Genomic DNA, 19,838 nt, shown 5'->3' with positions numbered 1-19,838 from the left:
CGGTGTGGAAGTTTCTCAGTACCATCTTTAAGGTGCATAGTGATGTTGAGGAAGAAAAGTCTGCAGGACATATCACATGATAAGTTGGGAAAAGGCTCCTTTATGTATTATCCGCAGGTGACCCATCCGGCTCTTATCCCCTTGAAGACAGGGGCTAAGTATGTGCGAGTACCATGGTCTTCTTGCTCATATAGGTCGAGCCAGCGATTAGATATGGAGGGTAGTTTAGGGGAGTATGTTACAACTCATGCCATTCTTGGTAGTAACGTCCGTCTTCCGTCTATATGAGACAGGCGTATTGCATCCAGCCAGACTGGTATCATGTCTTACCTCTACAGAAAATATTACCTTTGCTGTACAGCCATTTCTGTCTGGATAACAACTAATGGATGAGAGAGCAGCTCGGTAGTGTCCAAAACATCCTTCCTAGCGTATGAGAACCTATTGACACAGCTGAGTCAGTAATCGGCGACAATAGCTGCCACATGATACAAGGAGTAACATTATGCCTTCGTAACGCCACCGGTATTCTCCTATCAGTGTATTCTTCTGGATTATAGGAGGTGGCTTTGAGTATATAGCATCCTGCCACTCTAATACACCCAAATAAATATCATAAGCAACCACCGAGGAGAAACCGACGGGTACGATATAGCCAAAAAAATAAAAAAATAAAAGAAAAGGGAAAAAGAATTACCCTAGCAATCGGCCGGTCTACTGCTTTCACCGAAAAACCTCAGAAGTAAATAGGATATCCCCATGAATGAGACCATTCAAGAGACACAAGCTCAGATGATTCAGGGAGCTGACATGCCTGTGACATTCCAATTAATGCCGCAGGCCTTTTGATGCTACATAGAACTTCAGCACTATGCGACTTGCAGACGTCTAGACCGGCCAAAGAATACGCCATACACCACACTTGTGGGCAGGGATGCGCTGGGGTTTACCTTCCCCTACTGGTCAACCTGTCTGAGAAATCTGCAGTTTCAGTCCGCCAGTGGTTCTTTAGATGAGACGACATATGAAGAGAGTTTCCAAATGGCATTCAACACAGACTTCATTCTCTATTCTCGTATGACCCTAAAACCGCTAGCTGTACAGAAAATCGATAACGTGTAACCTGCAGCCTGCCGTCCAGTTGAGGAACGTGTGAGCACCGCCATTGGAAGTAAATGATCATCAAAGACTTCATGCATTTAACGACCCAATCATTTTTGAATGTCTCAACCCTTTTTTGATGCCAGTCATCTTACATTTGACTGGCTCTCACGTTAATCAGCCTCCCCTAATGGTCATCTCATCGGGCAGAATATCATTGGCCTCATGCGGTTCTTGCACACGACGTGGAAAATGGATTTGCTTTCGAGATAATCGTTTAATTATAGTGATAAAGCCTCCTTGCTGTACCTTGGGCCACTCTCAATTCACCACTCTCAATTCACCATTGTCCTGTTCACCATTCTCTCTATTATTCAGTCCCTCTTACAAGCTCCAGTCCCATCCATTGGTACATTCAACATGAGCAAAACTGCAGAGCCATTAGTCTATTGTCTAATCTCCATCGTCTCGCCGACGTTCTCTTTCGACCATCAAGTTGCTCACTCTCAGCAAGATTGCGAGGTCAGAACTGCAACAAAATAAGGATGGCAAGAAACAATGGGTTGTCACGCTTGACAGCGGAAAATTACTCAAAGCAGACATATATATTTCCACCACCGGCGTTGTGCCGAACAACCATTTTATCCCTTCAGAATTCCTCACGCCTGAGGGCTGGGTCAATATCGATGAGTATTTCCGCGTGCGTGGAAAAGACAGGCAACCAATCTATGCTATTGGTGATTTCACCAATTTACCTCTTCGCACTGCTATCAAGGCAGGGGACGGGATTCCGACTGTGGTGACTAACCTAAGGGCCGACATTCTCAAAAGTGGAAAATATTCCTCCTATAAGCCCAAAGGCTCTCTCCTGATGCTGGTGCCTGTAGGGTCTACCAATGGAACAGGAGAGATGTTCGGCATAAAAGCATGGGGAAAGTTGGTCTCTATGTTCAAGGGGAAAGATGTCCTAGTTTCGAAAGCTGCAGGAATGGTTGGGTTGGCTTGATGGAGAATTCTACTTCCTCTTTAGTTGGTCTGTAGTGGTATCAGTGTATCATCGGGAACACTACAGACTTCTCCTGTTTAATCATTGTAAACTTCTATTTAAAAATAATAAGTGCTTTTGTACAAGTAGCGAATTAGGTAGCCCACTATTTTGTGAGTAGGTAGAATGGATCGAGGTGGTGAAAATGGTAGCGGACGGTTTGACTAAGGCGTTGTTCCGCAAAGTAGGACACGAGATTTTCGTCCACAGACTAGGAAGGGGTATGAGGTCCTTGATTGACAGCGATGACCGTGAATAACTCCATTTCGGCTCGCTTTGGCAATTAGTCCTTGCGCCGAAAGAGCGTGTCAAATTGCCAGTCTGCACTACGCCATTGGCAGATTCGTGTAGTACTTACCCGCGTTCTCTCTAGTATGGCAATATGCCACTTGTATACACTTGCAACGATCACCCTAAGGACAACCATTTAGAGCGAATGGACACCGATCATATCGCTGTATATAGCTAGTCTTCCTCAGTGTTCCGTCGCATTTGATCCCGCCAACGGGGTGCCGATGGGGGGAATCGCCGTGTACGGCTAGACTTCCGCAGTGTTGATTTCTGCCGCGTTTAAGCCATATCATACACACAAAATTGAGCATATAATGACAAGATCTTGAGAAGCTGGACGAATACTTTCAGTGATTTTCACTCTTATGATTCCTAAATTATCAACAGCTCGTCTCGTGAATTCCTAAAAATGACTGCCGACCAGATTTCATCTCTGGGTGCCTAGGTGGACGAGTTATTGCATACCGTGTTTTTCCAACCAGATGATGACTTGTCCTTGAGAGCAATTCATGAAAAATTCAGTTCCGATCTGAAAGTCCGGTAACTTTTCCTGTCGATCTTCAAATCTCCCACGTCTAACGATGTGACAGCATCAACGGTGTCCCTATCGGCGTTGACGAATACAAAGAAGCAATCGCTGTGACGCGTGCTCAGTACCACCTGTTCATTTAATCAAACTGAGAATTACTTTCTACTCGCGATTCCGATGTCGATGCCGCTGGAGGTTCGGTGGCGCATCTTACAAACTTCACCTTGCAAGACAAACAATCTGGCCAGGAACGTACAGAGGCGACTGTGACTCTAGCGTCTGTGAAAACTGTGGATGGCAGAACAGTTCTATCGGAGTTGACAGAAGTTCATCGTTCCGCTTGATTCAGAGCAGTCACACTCTTCGGACTGTGTTTGCCAGACAAGGTAGTAACAGGGTGCTGGAGAATGGATGCAGGGAAGGCAGCAGGGTTTCCCCTTATAGCCGACGGTGAATCCGTTAATCCTAGCCTCTTATTGAGCACGCCTTAACTGAGATAATAACGAAGATACTATATAGAGGCTTTAGGATATAATGTGATTATCTAATTTGTCTAAGGGTATAGTGTTTTCGTATGGAGTGGACATTTGCAGCCATGGTTTTTGTTTCGTCTGCGGGCTGCACCTAGGAGAATTGGTAGAAGAAATCTACAGAATCACTAGCAAGAAAAGGTATAGCCAATACCAAACCCTGTTTCTTATACACTGAATATTGCCGTTCGGAATAAATTTCATTCAACCTGTCCTATAGAAAATTGTACTATGGTAGTCAAAAGAAAGCTTCCTAGTGTTGATCAATACGCGTTTAGATATATAATGTAGCTAAAGAACATCGGTAATATTTAGTGCAGTGCTAGCTACTCTACAAGACAGAAATCAAAGATTAAATGAATTTTTAATGATGATATCACGTAAAAGGAGTAAAGATATATTAAAAAAAGTATACACAAAAGACAGAAGCAAGGAATACCTAGACCTAGACAGACCCGCGGACTAGACATGGACAGACCCATCCTATGGGTCAAAGATCTTGACCTATGACCCAAACCCACAACCTATAGGTCGGGTCAATAAAATCCTAACCCGCCTATAGGTTGACCCGCAGGTTAATAGGTTAATCTATTTTTGACCTATTTTAGTATAAATTTCTTAATTAGGATAGATAATTTACTTATCTTTTTTAATAATATATTATTATTAAATACTATTTTTATTCTAATATAATTTATAATTATAACTCTTTATAAAAAGAATATTATATAGTAATAATATATTTAGAATATAATATATTAATTTATTAATTTAATACTTTAAGGTAAGAATTATATTTTATAATAGATAGATATAGGTGAAAGTAGACCTGGACAGACCCACGGACAACCTATATGGGTCGACCTGTGGGTTAGCCTATAGACGGGTCGTAGGTCAGATCTCTTAACCCGTAGACGGGTTAAGATTTTTTTAACCTGTCCCGCGGGTTAATAGGTTAACCTATTTAATCTATTTAGGTAGATATTTTGTTAACTATATAATTTTTATAAATTATATTATTCTTAGCTATATTTTTAGATATTATATTTATTTTAGTTAAATAATTTTTTATAGTAATTAAGAGAATATTATTTTAAATATTAATCGATTTTAATTTTAAAGCTTATAATTATTAAGTATTTATAGACGTTTACGAACCTTACTAGAAATCCATAGGAGGCTATAATTATCTTTATAATTACTCCTTAACTTTTTTTACTATAGTTAGTAAGATATATTAACTATAATTATTAGATTTATAATATCCTTCTTTTTATTATTATTAATTAGTATAATCTCTTTATAAATCTTTTAGATCTCTTTTTCTTTCTATATAATTTCTAACTTATCCTACTCCTAAAGCTCTTAAATAAATATAAGCTACTTTTCTTTAACTTTAAATTTAGTAATATATATAAATATTATTAGATCTTATATAATAGATATATTTAACGCCTCTTATCGATAATAATAAATATTATATATAGAATTAAATAATTACTTAATATTAGCGTTAATAGCTAGGATTAAGAGGAGATTATAAGCGAGGCTTATAAATATAGGAAATTTATACTAATAATCCTTCTAGAATTAATAAGATAGGATTAGGATAGTATCTAGATAGAAGATAGATTATAATAATTAGTATAATATTTAGATAGATTAGAACTAATACCCCTATTAAAACTAGGGTTCTAAGATAGGCCTTAAAACCCTAGTTTTAATAAAGATAGAAAGATAGAAACTTAATAGATTAGAACTAGGGTTTTAAATAATTATTTAGAACCTTGATTTTAATAGGGATATATATAGAAACTTATCTTTTTTAATATACTATATTACCTTAGACTAGGAGCTTAAGATAAAAGAATTAGTTATTAAAAATATATTAAGCTTATTAGTTTAATAAGATTATTTTATTTTAGATAGTAATTAAGAGCTTAGAATATTACTAATTTAGTAACTTAGAAGCTAATCTTTAAGACTTTACTAATATTAGATATTATAATCTATCTAAAGGTAGTTTTAGTCTTTAGTTTAAAAAAATTTAATCTTATATTAAAGGGCTAAAATAGTACTAATTATATAGATATTACTAAGCTCTTTATTATCTATTATAGAGTAATATTTATAGAGTTTATCTTTAGCTAATTTAAGGGTTTAATATATCTATTATTTTTATCTAATCTTTTTTCTACTAAACTATCTAATTAATCTTTTAAGATAATTAAATAATTTATTATAGATAGTAAAAATAGTATAAATAGTAATATTCTTTATTTTTAAGAGGATTATAGTAAATTAGAAAAATAGCTAAATAATATTAAGAAAGTAATTAATCTAGCGTTATTTATCTATATTAATTTTAAGATAAGAATAATTATATTTAAAGCAAAATCGATTAAAGACTAATTATAATTATTTTATATATTAGAGTATTAAAAAGATTAAATTCTATCTAGTTCGGATATCTTAAATTAGAGTTAATTAAGGATAATTAAGCTAGAGACTAAAGAAAGACTCCTAATATTAAGAGCTTATATTAATAAAGATTATAAGGTTTCTAATCTAAAATATAAAATAGGTTAATATTTTAACTAATAAATAAAGAGTATAGATATATATCTTTATAAGAGTTATTATAATATCTCGTTTTTATATTTTTCGATAGATATATTAGATATATTCCTTAGACTAAATAGTCTTAGTTATTTTATTCTAAAGATTTACTTTTATCTAGCTAAATAATTACTTTAAACTTAACTAAATTATATATATAATATATAGAACCTAAATAATTATTACTTTAGAGTTAATATCTAATAATTAAATAGAATCTTAGATACTTAAAATAAGAGTAGAGTTATTTAATATATTATTAGTTATTACTATAAATATTTAGTCTTTAATCTAATATTTTTAGAGGATATTAAAAAAGGTTATACTAAGATTCTATCTAAAATATATATTAGAAATAGATTTAAAGCTAAATAAAACCTTTTAATAATTCTAGTTTATATTAATAAAATAGCTAGAGATAGCTATAAATATTTATTAAAATAACAATATCTAATAGTTAAGATTAATAGAGAGTTTAGTTTTAGATAAAAGCTTCTAAAATAAATCTTTTTATTAATCTTAGATTATTCCCTAGATTTAATATTATATAGTTTAATAGAAAGAGAAATTAAGGATAAATAATAATAATTAGATTATTTAAAGAAAGGCTTAGAATATAGGATATTTAATAGTTTAAAAAAGAAGCTATAGAATAATTATTATAGTAATTAACTATTATTTCTATAGCTCTTAAATAATTAGTTAGGCTATTTAAAAGGAGTTCTTAGTCTAAGAAAGATTAGCCTATAAATTAAATAATAGCTATATAATATATTATATATTCTATAAGATATTAGATTATTAAATATTTAATAGTATTTTAGCTTTTCTAGTATATACTCCGATTCTAGTAATATTAGAGATCTATTATCCTATTCTTAGTATAGACTAGATAGTCTATAATCTTACTATATTATTTATATAGGAGCTTTAGCTCTTTTATTACTAAATATATAATTTAATTAAAATATAACTATATATTAATCTATTATAGACTCTTTTAATTTATTTTCTTTATAATATTATAAGAACTACTAATTTAGGTATTAAACTACTAATTTAAAAACTCTATTTTATTTATACTATTAAAAATTATCTAAGTCTTTTTCTAATTATTAGATTATTTTAGTATTAGTAATATAATAGGAGGGAGGCTTTATTTAGTTTATTAGTTTTCTAATAGTTCTAAAAGGGTATTAAGAAATTAATTAGAATAGAAAATAGATGATTTAAATCCTTTATTCTTAATAAGAGAGGGAAGGTACAAGATAGATAATTAAGATATAAAAGAGATATAGTAATAATATATTAAAATAAAAGATTTAAGATATAGAAAAATAATCTAAGATAAATTATTATAGATTTAGGGGAATATATAGATCTAATACTTATTTTTTATTAATAGATAGGATTCGGCATTATCCTAGTACTAAATTTTATAATTAATTAGAAGATACTCTATTAATATATATAAAGCTTATTAGATAGTAAGAAATAGATTAATAGATTAACCTATAGATTAATCTATTAACCTAAATAATTAGATAAGAGTAATACCCTAAGACTTTTATTTTTATCCCCTAAAAATTTTAACTTAATTAGCTAATCTTTTTATATAGATATATTAGAACTAGGGCTATAAATAAACGCGTAAATAGATTAAAACCAGGGTTTTAAGTAATCGCGTAGATAGATTAAAACCCTAGTTCTAATAGAGATAGAAAGACTACTATAAAAAAGTATATATTTTATTATATCTAGTAAAAAAGGGACTATATAACCTTTTTATAATAAGAGACTTAAGATATAGAAAAATAATATAAGGTAAATTATCGTAGATTTAGGGGAATATATAAATCTAATACTTATTTCTTATTAGTAGGTAGAATTCAGCACTATTCTAGTACTGAATTTTATAACTAATTAGAATAGGCTCTACTAATATATACAAAGTTTATTAGATAGTAAGAAATAGGTTAACGGGTTAACCTATAGGCTAATCTATTGACCTAAATAATTAGGTAAGAGTAATACCCTAAGATTTTTCTTTTTATCCCTAAAAAATTTTAACCTAACTAGCTAATATTATTATTTTATATAAATTTAGAAAAAATATTTAAAATAATTCTTTTATATAAATAAGACTATAATATATTTATATATTAATAAAGAAATATTAGATATTAGATTTATATCTATTTTATTATTTCTAATATATATAGTTTATTTATATAAAAAATAGAAGTACTACTATAGACTTTAAATATATATTTTTAGGTTTAGTATAAGAAATAGTTAACTAATATCTTCTTTTGCCTATATCTATCTATTATAAAATATAATTCTTATCTTAAAGTATTAAATTAATAAATTAATATATTATATATTTTAAATATATTATTACTATATAATATTCTTTTTATAAAGAGTTAGAATTATAAGTTATATTAGAACAAAAATAGTATTTAATAATAGTATATTATTAAAAAAGGTAAATAAATTATCTATCCTAATTAAGAAATTTATACTAAAATAGATTAAAAATAGGTTAACCTATTAACCTACAGGTCAACCTATAGACAGGTCAGGACTTTATTAACCTGATCTATGGGTCGTGGGTTTAGGTCATGGGTCAAGATCTTTGACCCATGGGACGGGTCTGTCTATGTCTAGGTAAGATCTCTTAACCTATAGATAGATCAAGATTTTTTTAACTTATTCTATAGATTAATAGATTAATCTATTTAATCTATTTAGATAGATACTTTATTAACTATATAATTTTTACAAATTATATTATTCTTAGCTATATTTTTAGGTACAACAACTATTTGTGCCGGCACCGCCGGATCCGGCGCCCCCCTCGATCGGGTTTGGCGTCCGCCCCCACCACCGCCTCGTTCAGTCTAGTCCGCCCTGATCGGGTTTGGCGTGCCGCTATACCTCAAGAGGCAATGGCTATCCACCGGCCCTCTTCGGTTTAGTCTTTCCCGGAGAGGATTAGCGCAATCCGCTATACTCGAACTGGTCTGGCGCGTCCGACCGCTTACCGCTGTAGTCCTCCTGACTATAAAACATCCGGTGCGTCGCTCGACACTCTCCCCTCCCACTCTCCCCGTCCTTCCCTCCCGGCGCCCTACCCGCTCATCCCCATCGCTGCGAAATGATATAGTATTTCCGGATCGCACGGCACGGGTACCCCTACCTCAGCTGAAAACCGTCGTCGTTATCCCCGCGGCCCCGTCTCTACCGACCACAAGTCCCGCAGTTCTACTCCCTCGTACTGGCTTCTATGACTCCTTGTCGGGACCAGCGGCCGTTATGCTCGTCTAGACAGGACCGTTTTCTTCTATGTTCTCACCGCGACCGTCGAAACTCGGATAACGACTTACACGAGATTGGGACCGCCTACGTTGATGGTGACGGATTCCGATAGCTGTACGGCAGACGCCGTTACTCGGACCTTGTCCTTGGTTTGCGCCGATCGTTATCTACGGCCAAACCTCCTATGGGGGCTATGGCCTCGCTCGGATATTATATGCAGCTGGGATGATGCCTTGGCTGATGCTAGGGTCTACGCCAACGATTGGCTCCCAATCGGTTCCCAGCAGGTTAGATGCTACTGTGAGGATGACTTGGTTGGATACTATAGGTAATTCCTACCTGCGCTAAGGAGACTCGTGCTTATCGAATACGGAAACGACCTCGTGCTAGCGAGGCGTAGCAGCGCAGTATGGACTCGTAGATGATACGTCTGTCTCTGGTCTAGGATCCTAGCCTAATAGCGAAATTGCCGTATGGCATAGTAATTATATCGGGTGACGTGTCGCGTTTTTTAGTTCTATTTGTCGGAGATGGACGAGATCGGATATCGGGAGGAAGCGAAGCAATGCGTGATCTAGTATGCCGTAGGTTTTGGTATAAAGATGATGTTTATTCCGGCTGTAAGGTCGCTTACTTACTATTGACCTTTCACTTTTATTTCTGATCGTATAATTTGCGTTATACTTTCTCTCTTAGGGTATTATATTATGGTTGCCGTCGACTTGGACAACATCGTGCAATACCAGCCACTTGTTACTAAGCCTCCTTGTGAGGCACTAGCATAAGTATATGACTCTATCTCCCGGGGTTCGGCGTATTCTGTTTTAGATACAAGGTTTTAGGTTCACCAAGCTCCGCCTTATATCCCGTGGTCTTCTCTCTATCCTCTCCCGCCTACTACACCCCTATAAGCGGATACCGACTCCTTAGGAGGTTTGCTCTCTCTATACCCTAGGACTGAGCTTGCAATAAATATCTTAGATAACGCGTTAAAAGAATTTTCACCCCGGGATCTAGATGGATATTATCGAGCATGGACCGAACTCGATCACGAGCTGGGCGGTGTAGAGGTTATGCGAGACCTGGGTTCTACCGATAGTCGAAACTAAGGTTGTCTTGTCGGTGGTCCTTATGGGCAGGATATTTGCCACTAGTGCAAAACCAGTAAGCACGAACGGTTCTCCCCCCTGCCTCTCCTGAGTTTCGTCTTCCGGTAATCTACTACCGCCCCGCCTTTCTAGAATCGACCAAAATAACTATTAGGCAATGAATACTAACTAGTATCTTAAAACAGATCACCGAGATAGTTATGGTCAGTGCCGAAGGATATATACTTCATACAATATACCCGAGCGCGACCAATTAAACAAGGAAGATATCGACTAACCCGAACAGTGTCTATTACACGGTCAGTCATCTTAAGCCTTCTTTAATTTTTGATATCGTTTTAACTCCCAAGAACTACAGACCGAGCGGCAACCGACAATATGGCAGTAAATAAGGCAGTAGGTATACTCAAGGAAGCGGGTGTTTATACCTTAAGGAAAGGTGATCGTTAAGATGGCGTGGGTGTATATACCAATTTATTATTGGATGGCCCTAATCTCCCAATCACTAGTATTAATAGTGATACGAATACGATGGCTAGGAAGCCGCTAGCTAGCGCCTTTCCCGAAACACCTATATCCAATATGCCTAGCAGCCAATCGCTCGGAGAAGACCCAGGAAATACACTATATACCACAGTCCCTCTACTTGAAGATAACGATAAATATGGTATTTAGTATGACGCTGACTAAAGATTGGCTTATCAAGCCTTTTCAAGTGGAACTCCCGCTGCTTATCACTCGTCTATATTGGGCCAAAAAGAAAGACCGTTACTATATATCTTAATCGCCACCTTGGCGGACCTGCCTCCGTCCACAGCAAATACAACCGATGCACCCTATTCTTATTCCAATAGCAAGAGGCAGTTGAAGGATCGTGGGGATCCTATTGACGTCTCGGATAGCGAGAGGTAAGACAGCGATGACCCTGATGATGACGACTATCTTGAGGTGTAACCGGATAATGGAAGTGATAATGATAATCCACCTTGTCCACGAAAGAGGAAGAGACGGGTTCCTGAAAGAAGCCCTCCTCGCCGAAAGCACGGTATTACTTTATTCTACCCAGCTGCCGTGGCAGACAAACCTAATGCCGACGCGGATGTTCCATTAACGAGCCTGCACGATGTTGAAACTATCCCTATCCGAGGCTTTCTTACACGGTAGGTCCTACTCTTAAAGGTTGTCTACTCAGTCACTTTTGAAGAACAGCGAGAACATACCTGTTATAATGGACCCAAAAAAACCCCGGCGGATCTCGAAGATAGATCGACTTATCCCTATGCTGGAGCGAAAAGGGGAAGTGCCAAACGGCCCCGGACAGGAATTTTGAACACAATATCGCGCAAAGACGACCAGCTCTTGATCAAATTGAAGGAACAGCAGGAGTTGTCCTGGAGTGAAATTGCCGAACATTTTCCCGGCAGAACCAAAGGATCTCTCCAGGTGCGCTACAGCACCAGGCTCAAAAACCGGAGGTTTGGAAACGTCGCTAATGGTCTCGACGTGAAAACCAATTCTGGCGACGGAGCAAGAGCTCCTCGAGCAAGATACGGCCCGTCCCGAACTAGGCGCACAGTTAACAGGTATTCACCCAGTTGATAATTTATAATTATTTTCTTTTTTGGCCTTTTATAGTCAGAAATAAAAGCAGATTCATTTTCTAAGTCCCTCTCCAAGGATGAAAGGTGGTTTCCAGCACTATTCATGCAGGCCAGTTAGGGCTGGGTGCAGAACGGAAAAATGCAAAACATGACAAAAATGGAGGCCAGAAAACGAAGGCAGAAACAATGTAAGGAAATGCCGGAAAGAATGGGTCGAGATCTCCGCGCCCTCATCGAAAAGCTCCCCGCATAGCGCCGCACCGGCGAGATCTCTGTCCACAAAGCACTGCTACTTCGTTTCCTCTTCTCCTCTTCTTCTAGTCTCCTGATTGGCTCGCTCGAATCACCGAGTCCTCGAATTACCAAGATCGCCAGTATGTGCGCTGCATCTTCGCTGCACCATCCCCGGCTTCCCTGCTCAGGGCCTCGCACCGAGGAAGGCTCTCCTGCTCACACGCTCTCTGGCCGGCCGTGCCATTCGTCGAACTCGTTCAGAATCAAGGGGGTATGCTTAGACCTGGCAAGAAACCCCTGCACGCACCCGCTGATCAAACAGTCACTCCGTCCTTGAACTATGTCCTTGCTGTATCGTGATTCGGTCCCTCCGCTGAGCCGCCGGCCGGTCCTGCCTCCTTCGAATCGCTGGTTTTCTTCCCATCGCCGCGTCGTCGACCTCGCGGGATTGGCCCAGTAGGCCGGTTCTCACCATGAACCGAGCCACTGGCTCAGCGGTATCGCGATGGGTCAACAATTCGTCGCTGCCGCGCGACATCGACACATCCCTCTCGAAGGAACCGAAGACCATGTCGTTCGTACTCCCACCGGTCACCTCCCATCAGAACATTTTCGATTGTCTCTCGACCGAGGCCGCAGGCGCACCCTTCAGATCCCCTCACACTGATCTTCGCGAGATAGAAGGCCAATTTCTTGCCTGGTCGGAAGTGTTTAAGCAATTTGATCAGCGATTTGATCAGAGATTCCCGGGGAGTCTAGGTTCTATACAAGTATACTGGAGCACGTCACTCAAGAAACAGCGGCTGTCTTAATAGAGCACCTGGAATATGTGGTCTTTATCCAATAATACAAACAACGTCATGCTCTGTACAGGCTGCACTTTTATTTGTGGAAGGCAGAGGATTATTGGCTTCCAGTTATAGCATTTCTTGCTCGATCTACGAATCGTATAGCGAAGCACAGCCTCAGCTCTATCATGGCTATATATTTGTCTCCTAAGCACATCCTTATCTGGCGCCTAGTGTTGACTAGACCTATTGGGAAAGAAGCATTATCAATAGGTAAAACGAACAAGCTCTTTATTCAAAAATAAAGTCTTTATCCACCGATCCAGTTAACCAGACTTGTAGGTCTTTGAAGGCGTCAAGGTCGTTTTTCTCGAGCGAGATATCGACGGTAGGGTCGTGCCAGTGGTGAGTTCTTTTCGTCCTAGTGTTACGCAAAGATTCCCCGATATATCGGCAGCTATCGAAATCGATGAGAATAAGCGTATCGTCTTCGTTAAGTATAATATTTGCGGGGTTGATGTCGTTATGGACAATTCCAAGCGAGTGAAGATGTTTAATAGCGGCAAGAATCCCTTCTAAACCACGTTTCATATTCTCTTTCACTAGATCGCGAGCATTTGAAAGGAAAGCAACTTTGCCAACACGCTGAGGATTGACCGCTTCGAGTAACGTGGACGTATATCGTTTGAAGCATAGCCTAGAGACTCGACCGTGAGTCTCCTTGTATCCATAATAGGTCGCAATATTCGGATGGGGATTCTTGCGAAGAGTCTCATATGTTTCAACTTCGCGAGTGATTTGTTTTTCGAGATTTCTATCGACGTACACGAGGAGACTTAGTATTTTCACATAGACCGCTGACCAAGTAGTATTCACCTCTGGGTCCCTGTCCTCGGTGGGAATTTCCTTGACTACCTAGAGATCGTCCAGTGTCTTCGGCGAATCTAATCGGTTCGTCCATTTTCCAGAATATAATTTGCTGCCTTGCCGAACAAAAACCTGGATATAGGCAAATTTTATTTTGCTATCAATCCTTTTGAAGGCCTCATTTTTTTGGACAACCTCCATATCGATACGGGGTAACAGTTCTGGAGAGCGGCGCTGACAGAAACAACGTTAAGTTGGCAAAGGGGTGTGGTCTTTAAATATGCCCATAGTGCGAACTACACGTGACTTCACCTAAGGCTGTTTCCGCCCTCGGATTGATTGGTTCTCGGTGTCGATTGTCGTATTTATCCTAATATACTATAGCTGCCGGCGTTGATATATAAAGCCTGCGTGTTATGGTTCGTATCGAAGGAGCCATGTTCTGACCCGAGAACAACACAAATAAACTCTAAAATAAAAAATCTCCCTCTAGATACTCTTTCGTGGCAGCTATCACCTACGCCTTCTTTACTAATTCCACGATAAGTAGGTGAACGATTCATGGCCCATCAAGAATATCATAACTGTCGATCCATCACATACTAGTCATTATTGGGGCTAGACGACCACGGAAAAATTTCAGCGGCTGCTCTTGACTAATTTTGGATGCTGCTCCACCTGTTCCACTGGATATCGAAAGAACCTTATCCTGATACATTTCTCTAGCTATCCAGAATCTATTCTCCTCTGCTCCCCTCTGCACTCCTTCCCGTGGACGAACAGCCCTTTGTCTGTTAACTTCAGCTCTCCTATTTAGGCCGGTATGCGATCGAGTCTTCACACTCTGCATCTATGCAATCCCAGGTCTTCTTGGGTGTATTATCGGACACCGAAGACCAATGGCAGAAAACCACGATTTGAATTGGCTCTCGAACAGTTATCTGCGTATTGGATCAATCTCACGCTATACTTCCTGGTGGCAACTGGCTTACCTTGGGGAGGTCTTAAGGTTGATGTTTAATCGTACAATCAGAACTTTCGTATATTTTGGCTCGGGTTTTTGAAGAGAGAAGTTATTCAGACCAGAAAAACGCGACTTTCGTGTGATATTTATACCTTGGATTACGAACATCCGAACTAGTCTAGGTAGAGTTCAGAAGCAAGTCAAAAAAATTAAATATATTTTTAATTGTTTTCACTGGAGCCTCGCCAGAGCGTCACCGAAGCGGGGAACCCTGTCAGTTGGGGTTATTCTGAGTATTATCTAGATGGGTAAAAGCATGTACCCTCTTTGGAGCTGCAAGATGAAGGGCTAAGAAAGCGAGGGCTGTGCATCACTCGTAATTCGTTACCATGAGGCAAAGAGCACTAATGCATTGACGGACGCTTCAAGGCTCCAGAGTCTCTTGATTGGGACCCTTTCCAGTCAGATCATAACGGGCGCGTATTGCGGTCAGATTATTGGCGTGTATTGCCGGCTGAACATCGACAACCATATTCCATGTGACTTTATGTGACGTGATTATTCCACAGGGAGGCTATGCACCTCATGGTAACCCAATACGAGGGGCGGCGCACAGCTCCAGATTTCTTAGCGCTGGGCCCACTTTCAAGCTAACGACGGCGCCAGACCGCCGCGACTTAATTAGGGTCGCAAGGGGCCCGACCGAACAATATCTGCTCCGAAATATTCTAGGATGATGTTAGTCTACGACACTAAAACAAAGCTGCGGAATATTATAGTGGTAAATATAGTGGTGAAATAAATAGGGTGGTGGGATGAATAGGGTGGTGGGATAAACAGGGTAGATAAATAGGGTGGATGAACAGGGTGGATGAATAGGGTGGTGGGATAAACAAGATAGTGGGATAAACAGGGTAGCAATTACGAAAAGTCATCGGCCTAACCTTAGATCTTACAGTAACTTTGATCGTAGCCACTACTTGTTTATTTCATCCACCCTGTTTATCTCACCCTGTTCACCCTGTTAGCAGTGGACGTTTCGCTGTGTGAACAGAAACAAGACTTCGTGTGCTTATTGATAGCGCTTCGCGGGCAGCTCGCCAGCCGGGCAGCTGCCCTATATAACCCCAAGACCAGAGATATCCAGATCTTGAGGCTAGTCCTAAGACCCTGAAATACCACCAATTCCGAGCAACCCAAAGTTATGAATTGAATGTCTAATCGTATTATTATTGATGTTCAAACGATTCATTCCGACTGTGGTTCTTGAAGTTGGTCAGAATATATATCTATTGCCCTGATTTGCGTAGGGGCAGGGGCATCAAAAAACCTTTTCGGAAACAAATACGTATATCACTTATATCATGTATAGGGTGGTACTACAATCTGTGAGTATATATGGACCGCGCTTTTATATATTATAGTTTAACCTTAGATTAAGCTAGCCTGCCCTATATAGTTCTATGACAACAAGCTGCGTCTGGTTAGCGCCGCGTAATGTGTCCGAGCCGTAATATACGATGGCTCAAACACTGTTCCAATAAGCCTCTGGCAGGACCTAGAGGTAACGCCAGCGAACGTGGCCGAGGTGGCCAAGATGCTCAAAGCGGATAAGGAAAACCAGGATCTTGGTCAAGAAATCTTGTAGAATTATTCCTTTAGTCTATTAAGCATGTCTCAAGTTATTATATGTCTTAGGTAGGGAAACTTATAGCCGAGCAGGTCTTGGAATCGCAGAGGACGCTAGTTGGCGGTTCGGTGGCCCGTTAGGTCCTAAGACCGCAGTCTTAGGACCTCGTGTATCACTGGCCCTATGTCCTCTGGCTGCGGGCCATTGTCTTCAGTTCTAAATCAATGGTCTTATTTTCCTAGTCTCCAGTCCTGGGGTATGTTACCCTCTTAGTCTCTAGTCGTCGGCCTAAAATCATTAGTGGTCTTCTTACAGCGAATATATAACTCTAGTAGACTTGAGACTTCTTATATCTTGTAAACTGCTGCCGGAGATCTTTATAGACCTTGGTTCCTACGCACCAGATTCTCTAGTCCGTAGAAGGAACCGCCTCGTTGATATGATCCGGTTTTCCTATTCATTAACACTATATCGCCGACCTAACGCTATTTCCTAGATGGATTACGTTGTAACCCGACCCTTTCGCAAGGACATCTCAATATAACGACGTGGGCGAAGCGCTAAGATATGCGATTTTAACGGTTCAGCACCACCTATATTTATGCTAGTGATAGAGAGGTTGCACGGCCCTCCTTACTGAGGTTGTGGGTCGGAACTACAGGAACCAGTATCATCCTCACTGAGGATATTCTGAGCATTTATAGGCTCAGGCCACTCGCCTTAACATCGGAAACCACTCTCCTCCCCAATAAACCCTGAATATACCACATCCGGAGTGAGTCCACCTGCTGAAATACTATGCTAATAAATCGTCCTCTCAGTCCGGCCGGCCCATATTAGATCTTTCACTATGACGTCACCGTAGAGTACGATGGACATTCTAGCTTATCCCAAATATTGAATCCGAAGGTGAGCTGTAGGTGAGAATAGTAGTATAGCTAGAATAGTAGGTATATTGATACCCTCTTTATCCTGGTCCGACCCTTAAGCGCCGAACGCAATAGTATATGGCCATGATTTGCCTAAGGAAATCATGGCCTCTTGCTTATACAAGTTAAAAAATCCTTTTTACGTATTTGGAGTATTTAAAAAATATTTTGCTACCCCTATAAACAAGACTATACTTATAACCACTCTCAGTCGCATTTATAAACCATCTAGATATCGAATAGAGAATTTACTCTCAATGGCTGCTAAAACCTCTGCTCAACCCTCAGAGGAAGTGTATCAACCTATATAGAGACAGTAAGATATATACTAGGTGTAATTCTTAGGGCCTAATTCACAGAATAGCACTGAAAAAAAGTGAGTGTAGCAATCAGGACTGACACGATCCCAAATACGTAACTTCCCGCTGTCAATCCATCGCTGATACTATGCCTAGCAGCGGTACTAGACATGGACAGACCCGTCCCATGGGTCAAAGATCTTGACCCATGACCCAAACCCACGACCCATAGATCGGGTCAATAAAATCCTGACCCGCCTATAGATTGACCCGTGGGTTAACGGGTTAACCTATTTTTAATCTATTTTAGTATAAATTTCTTAATTAGGATAGATAATTTGTTTACCTTTTTTAATAATATACTATTATTAAATACTATTTTTGTTCTAATATAACTTATAATTCTAACTCTTTATAAAAAGAATATTATATAGTAATAATATATTTAGAATATATAATATATTAATTTATTAATTTAATATTTTAAGATAAGAATTATATTTTATAATAGATAGATATAGGCGAAAGAAGATATTAGTTAACTATTTCTTATACTAAACCTAAAAATATATATTTAAAGTCTATAGTAGTACTTCTACTTTTTATATAAATAAACTATATATATTAGAAATAATAAAATAGATATAAATCTAATATCTAATATTTCTTTATTAATATATAAGTATATTATAGTCTTATTTATATAAAAGAATTATTTTAAATATTCTTTCTAAATTTATATAAAATAATAATATTAGCTAGTTAGGTTGAAATTTTTTAGGGATAAAAAGAAAAATCTTAGGGTATTACTCTTATCTAATTATTTAGGTTAACGGGTTAGCCTATAGATTAATCCGTTAATCTATTTCTTACTATCTAATAAACTTTATATATATTAGTAGAGCCTATTCTAATTAGTTATAAAATCTAGCACTAGGATAGTGCTAAATTCTATCTACTAATAAGAAATAAGTATTAGACTTATATATTCCCCTAAATCTACGATAATTTACCTTAGATTATTTTTCTATATCTTAAGTCTCTCGTTATAAAAAGATTGTATAGTCCCTCTTTTATTAGATATAATAAAATATATATCTTTTTATAATAGTCTTTCTATCTCTATTAGAACCGGGGTTTTAATCTATCTACGCGATTACTTAAAACCTTAGTTTTAATCTATCTACGCGTTTACTTATAGCCCCGGTTCTAATATATCTATATAAAAAGGTTGGCTAATTAGGTTAAAATTTTTAGGGGATAAAAATAAAAATCTTAGGGTATTATTCTTACCTAATTATTTAGATTAACGGATTAACCTATAGATTAATCTATTAATCTATTTCTTATTATCTAATAAGCTTTATATATATTAGTAGAGTATCTTCTAATTAGTTATAAAATTTAGTACTAGGATAGTACTAAATCCTATCTATTAATAAAAAATAAGTATTAGACCTATATATTCCCCTAAATCTACGATAATTTACCTTAGATTATTTTTCTATATCTTAAGTCTTTTATTTTAATATACTATTACTATATCTCTTCTATATCTTAGTTATCTATCTTATACCCTCTCTCTCTTATTAAGAGTAAAGGGTTTAAATCATCTATTTTCTATTCTAATTAATTTCTTAATACCTTTTTAGAACTACTAGAAAGCTAGTAAACTAAGTAAAGCCTCTCTCTTATTATATTATTAATACTAAAATAATCCGATAATCGGAAAAAGACCTAGATGATTTTTAATAGTATAAATAAAGTAGAGTTTTTAAACTAGTAGCTTAATACCTAAATTAGTAGTTCTTATAATACTATAAAAAAATAAACTAGGAGAGTCTACGATAGACTAATATATAATCGTATTTTAATTAAGTTATATATTTAGTAATAAGAGAGCTAAAGCTCCTATATAAATAATATAGTAAGGTTATAGACTATTTAGTCTATATTAAGAATAAGATAATAGGTCTCT

General features: G+C 37.4%; 1 protein-coding gene across 1 annotated transcript; it reads right to left on the bottom strand.

The window, feature by feature from the left end:
* Positions 1-12,705: 12,705 nt before the first annotated feature.
* NUU61_001173 (uncharacterized protein) lies at positions 12,706-12,954 on the bottom strand (the record flags this gene model as incomplete). The annotated part of the gene is made up of 1 exon (XM_056651755.1): positions 12,706-12,954. The coding sequence occupies one exon, from the start codon at positions 12,952-12,954 to the stop codon at positions 12,706-12,708; it is 249 nt and encodes an 82-aa protein (XP_056516605.1).
* Positions 12,955-19,838: the final 6,884 nt, after the last annotated feature.

Source organism: Penicillium alfredii (assembly GCF_028826965.1).
Source record: "Penicillium alfredii strain IBT 34128 chromosome Unknown utg000001l_segment0_segment0, whole genome shotgun sequence".
Taxonomy (NCBI): Eukaryota; Fungi; Ascomycota; class Eurotiomycetes; order Eurotiales; family Aspergillaceae; genus Penicillium; species Penicillium alfredii.
The sequence above is the reverse complement of the archived record's forward strand: the minus strand, read 5'-3'. Positions and strand labels throughout refer to the sequence as shown.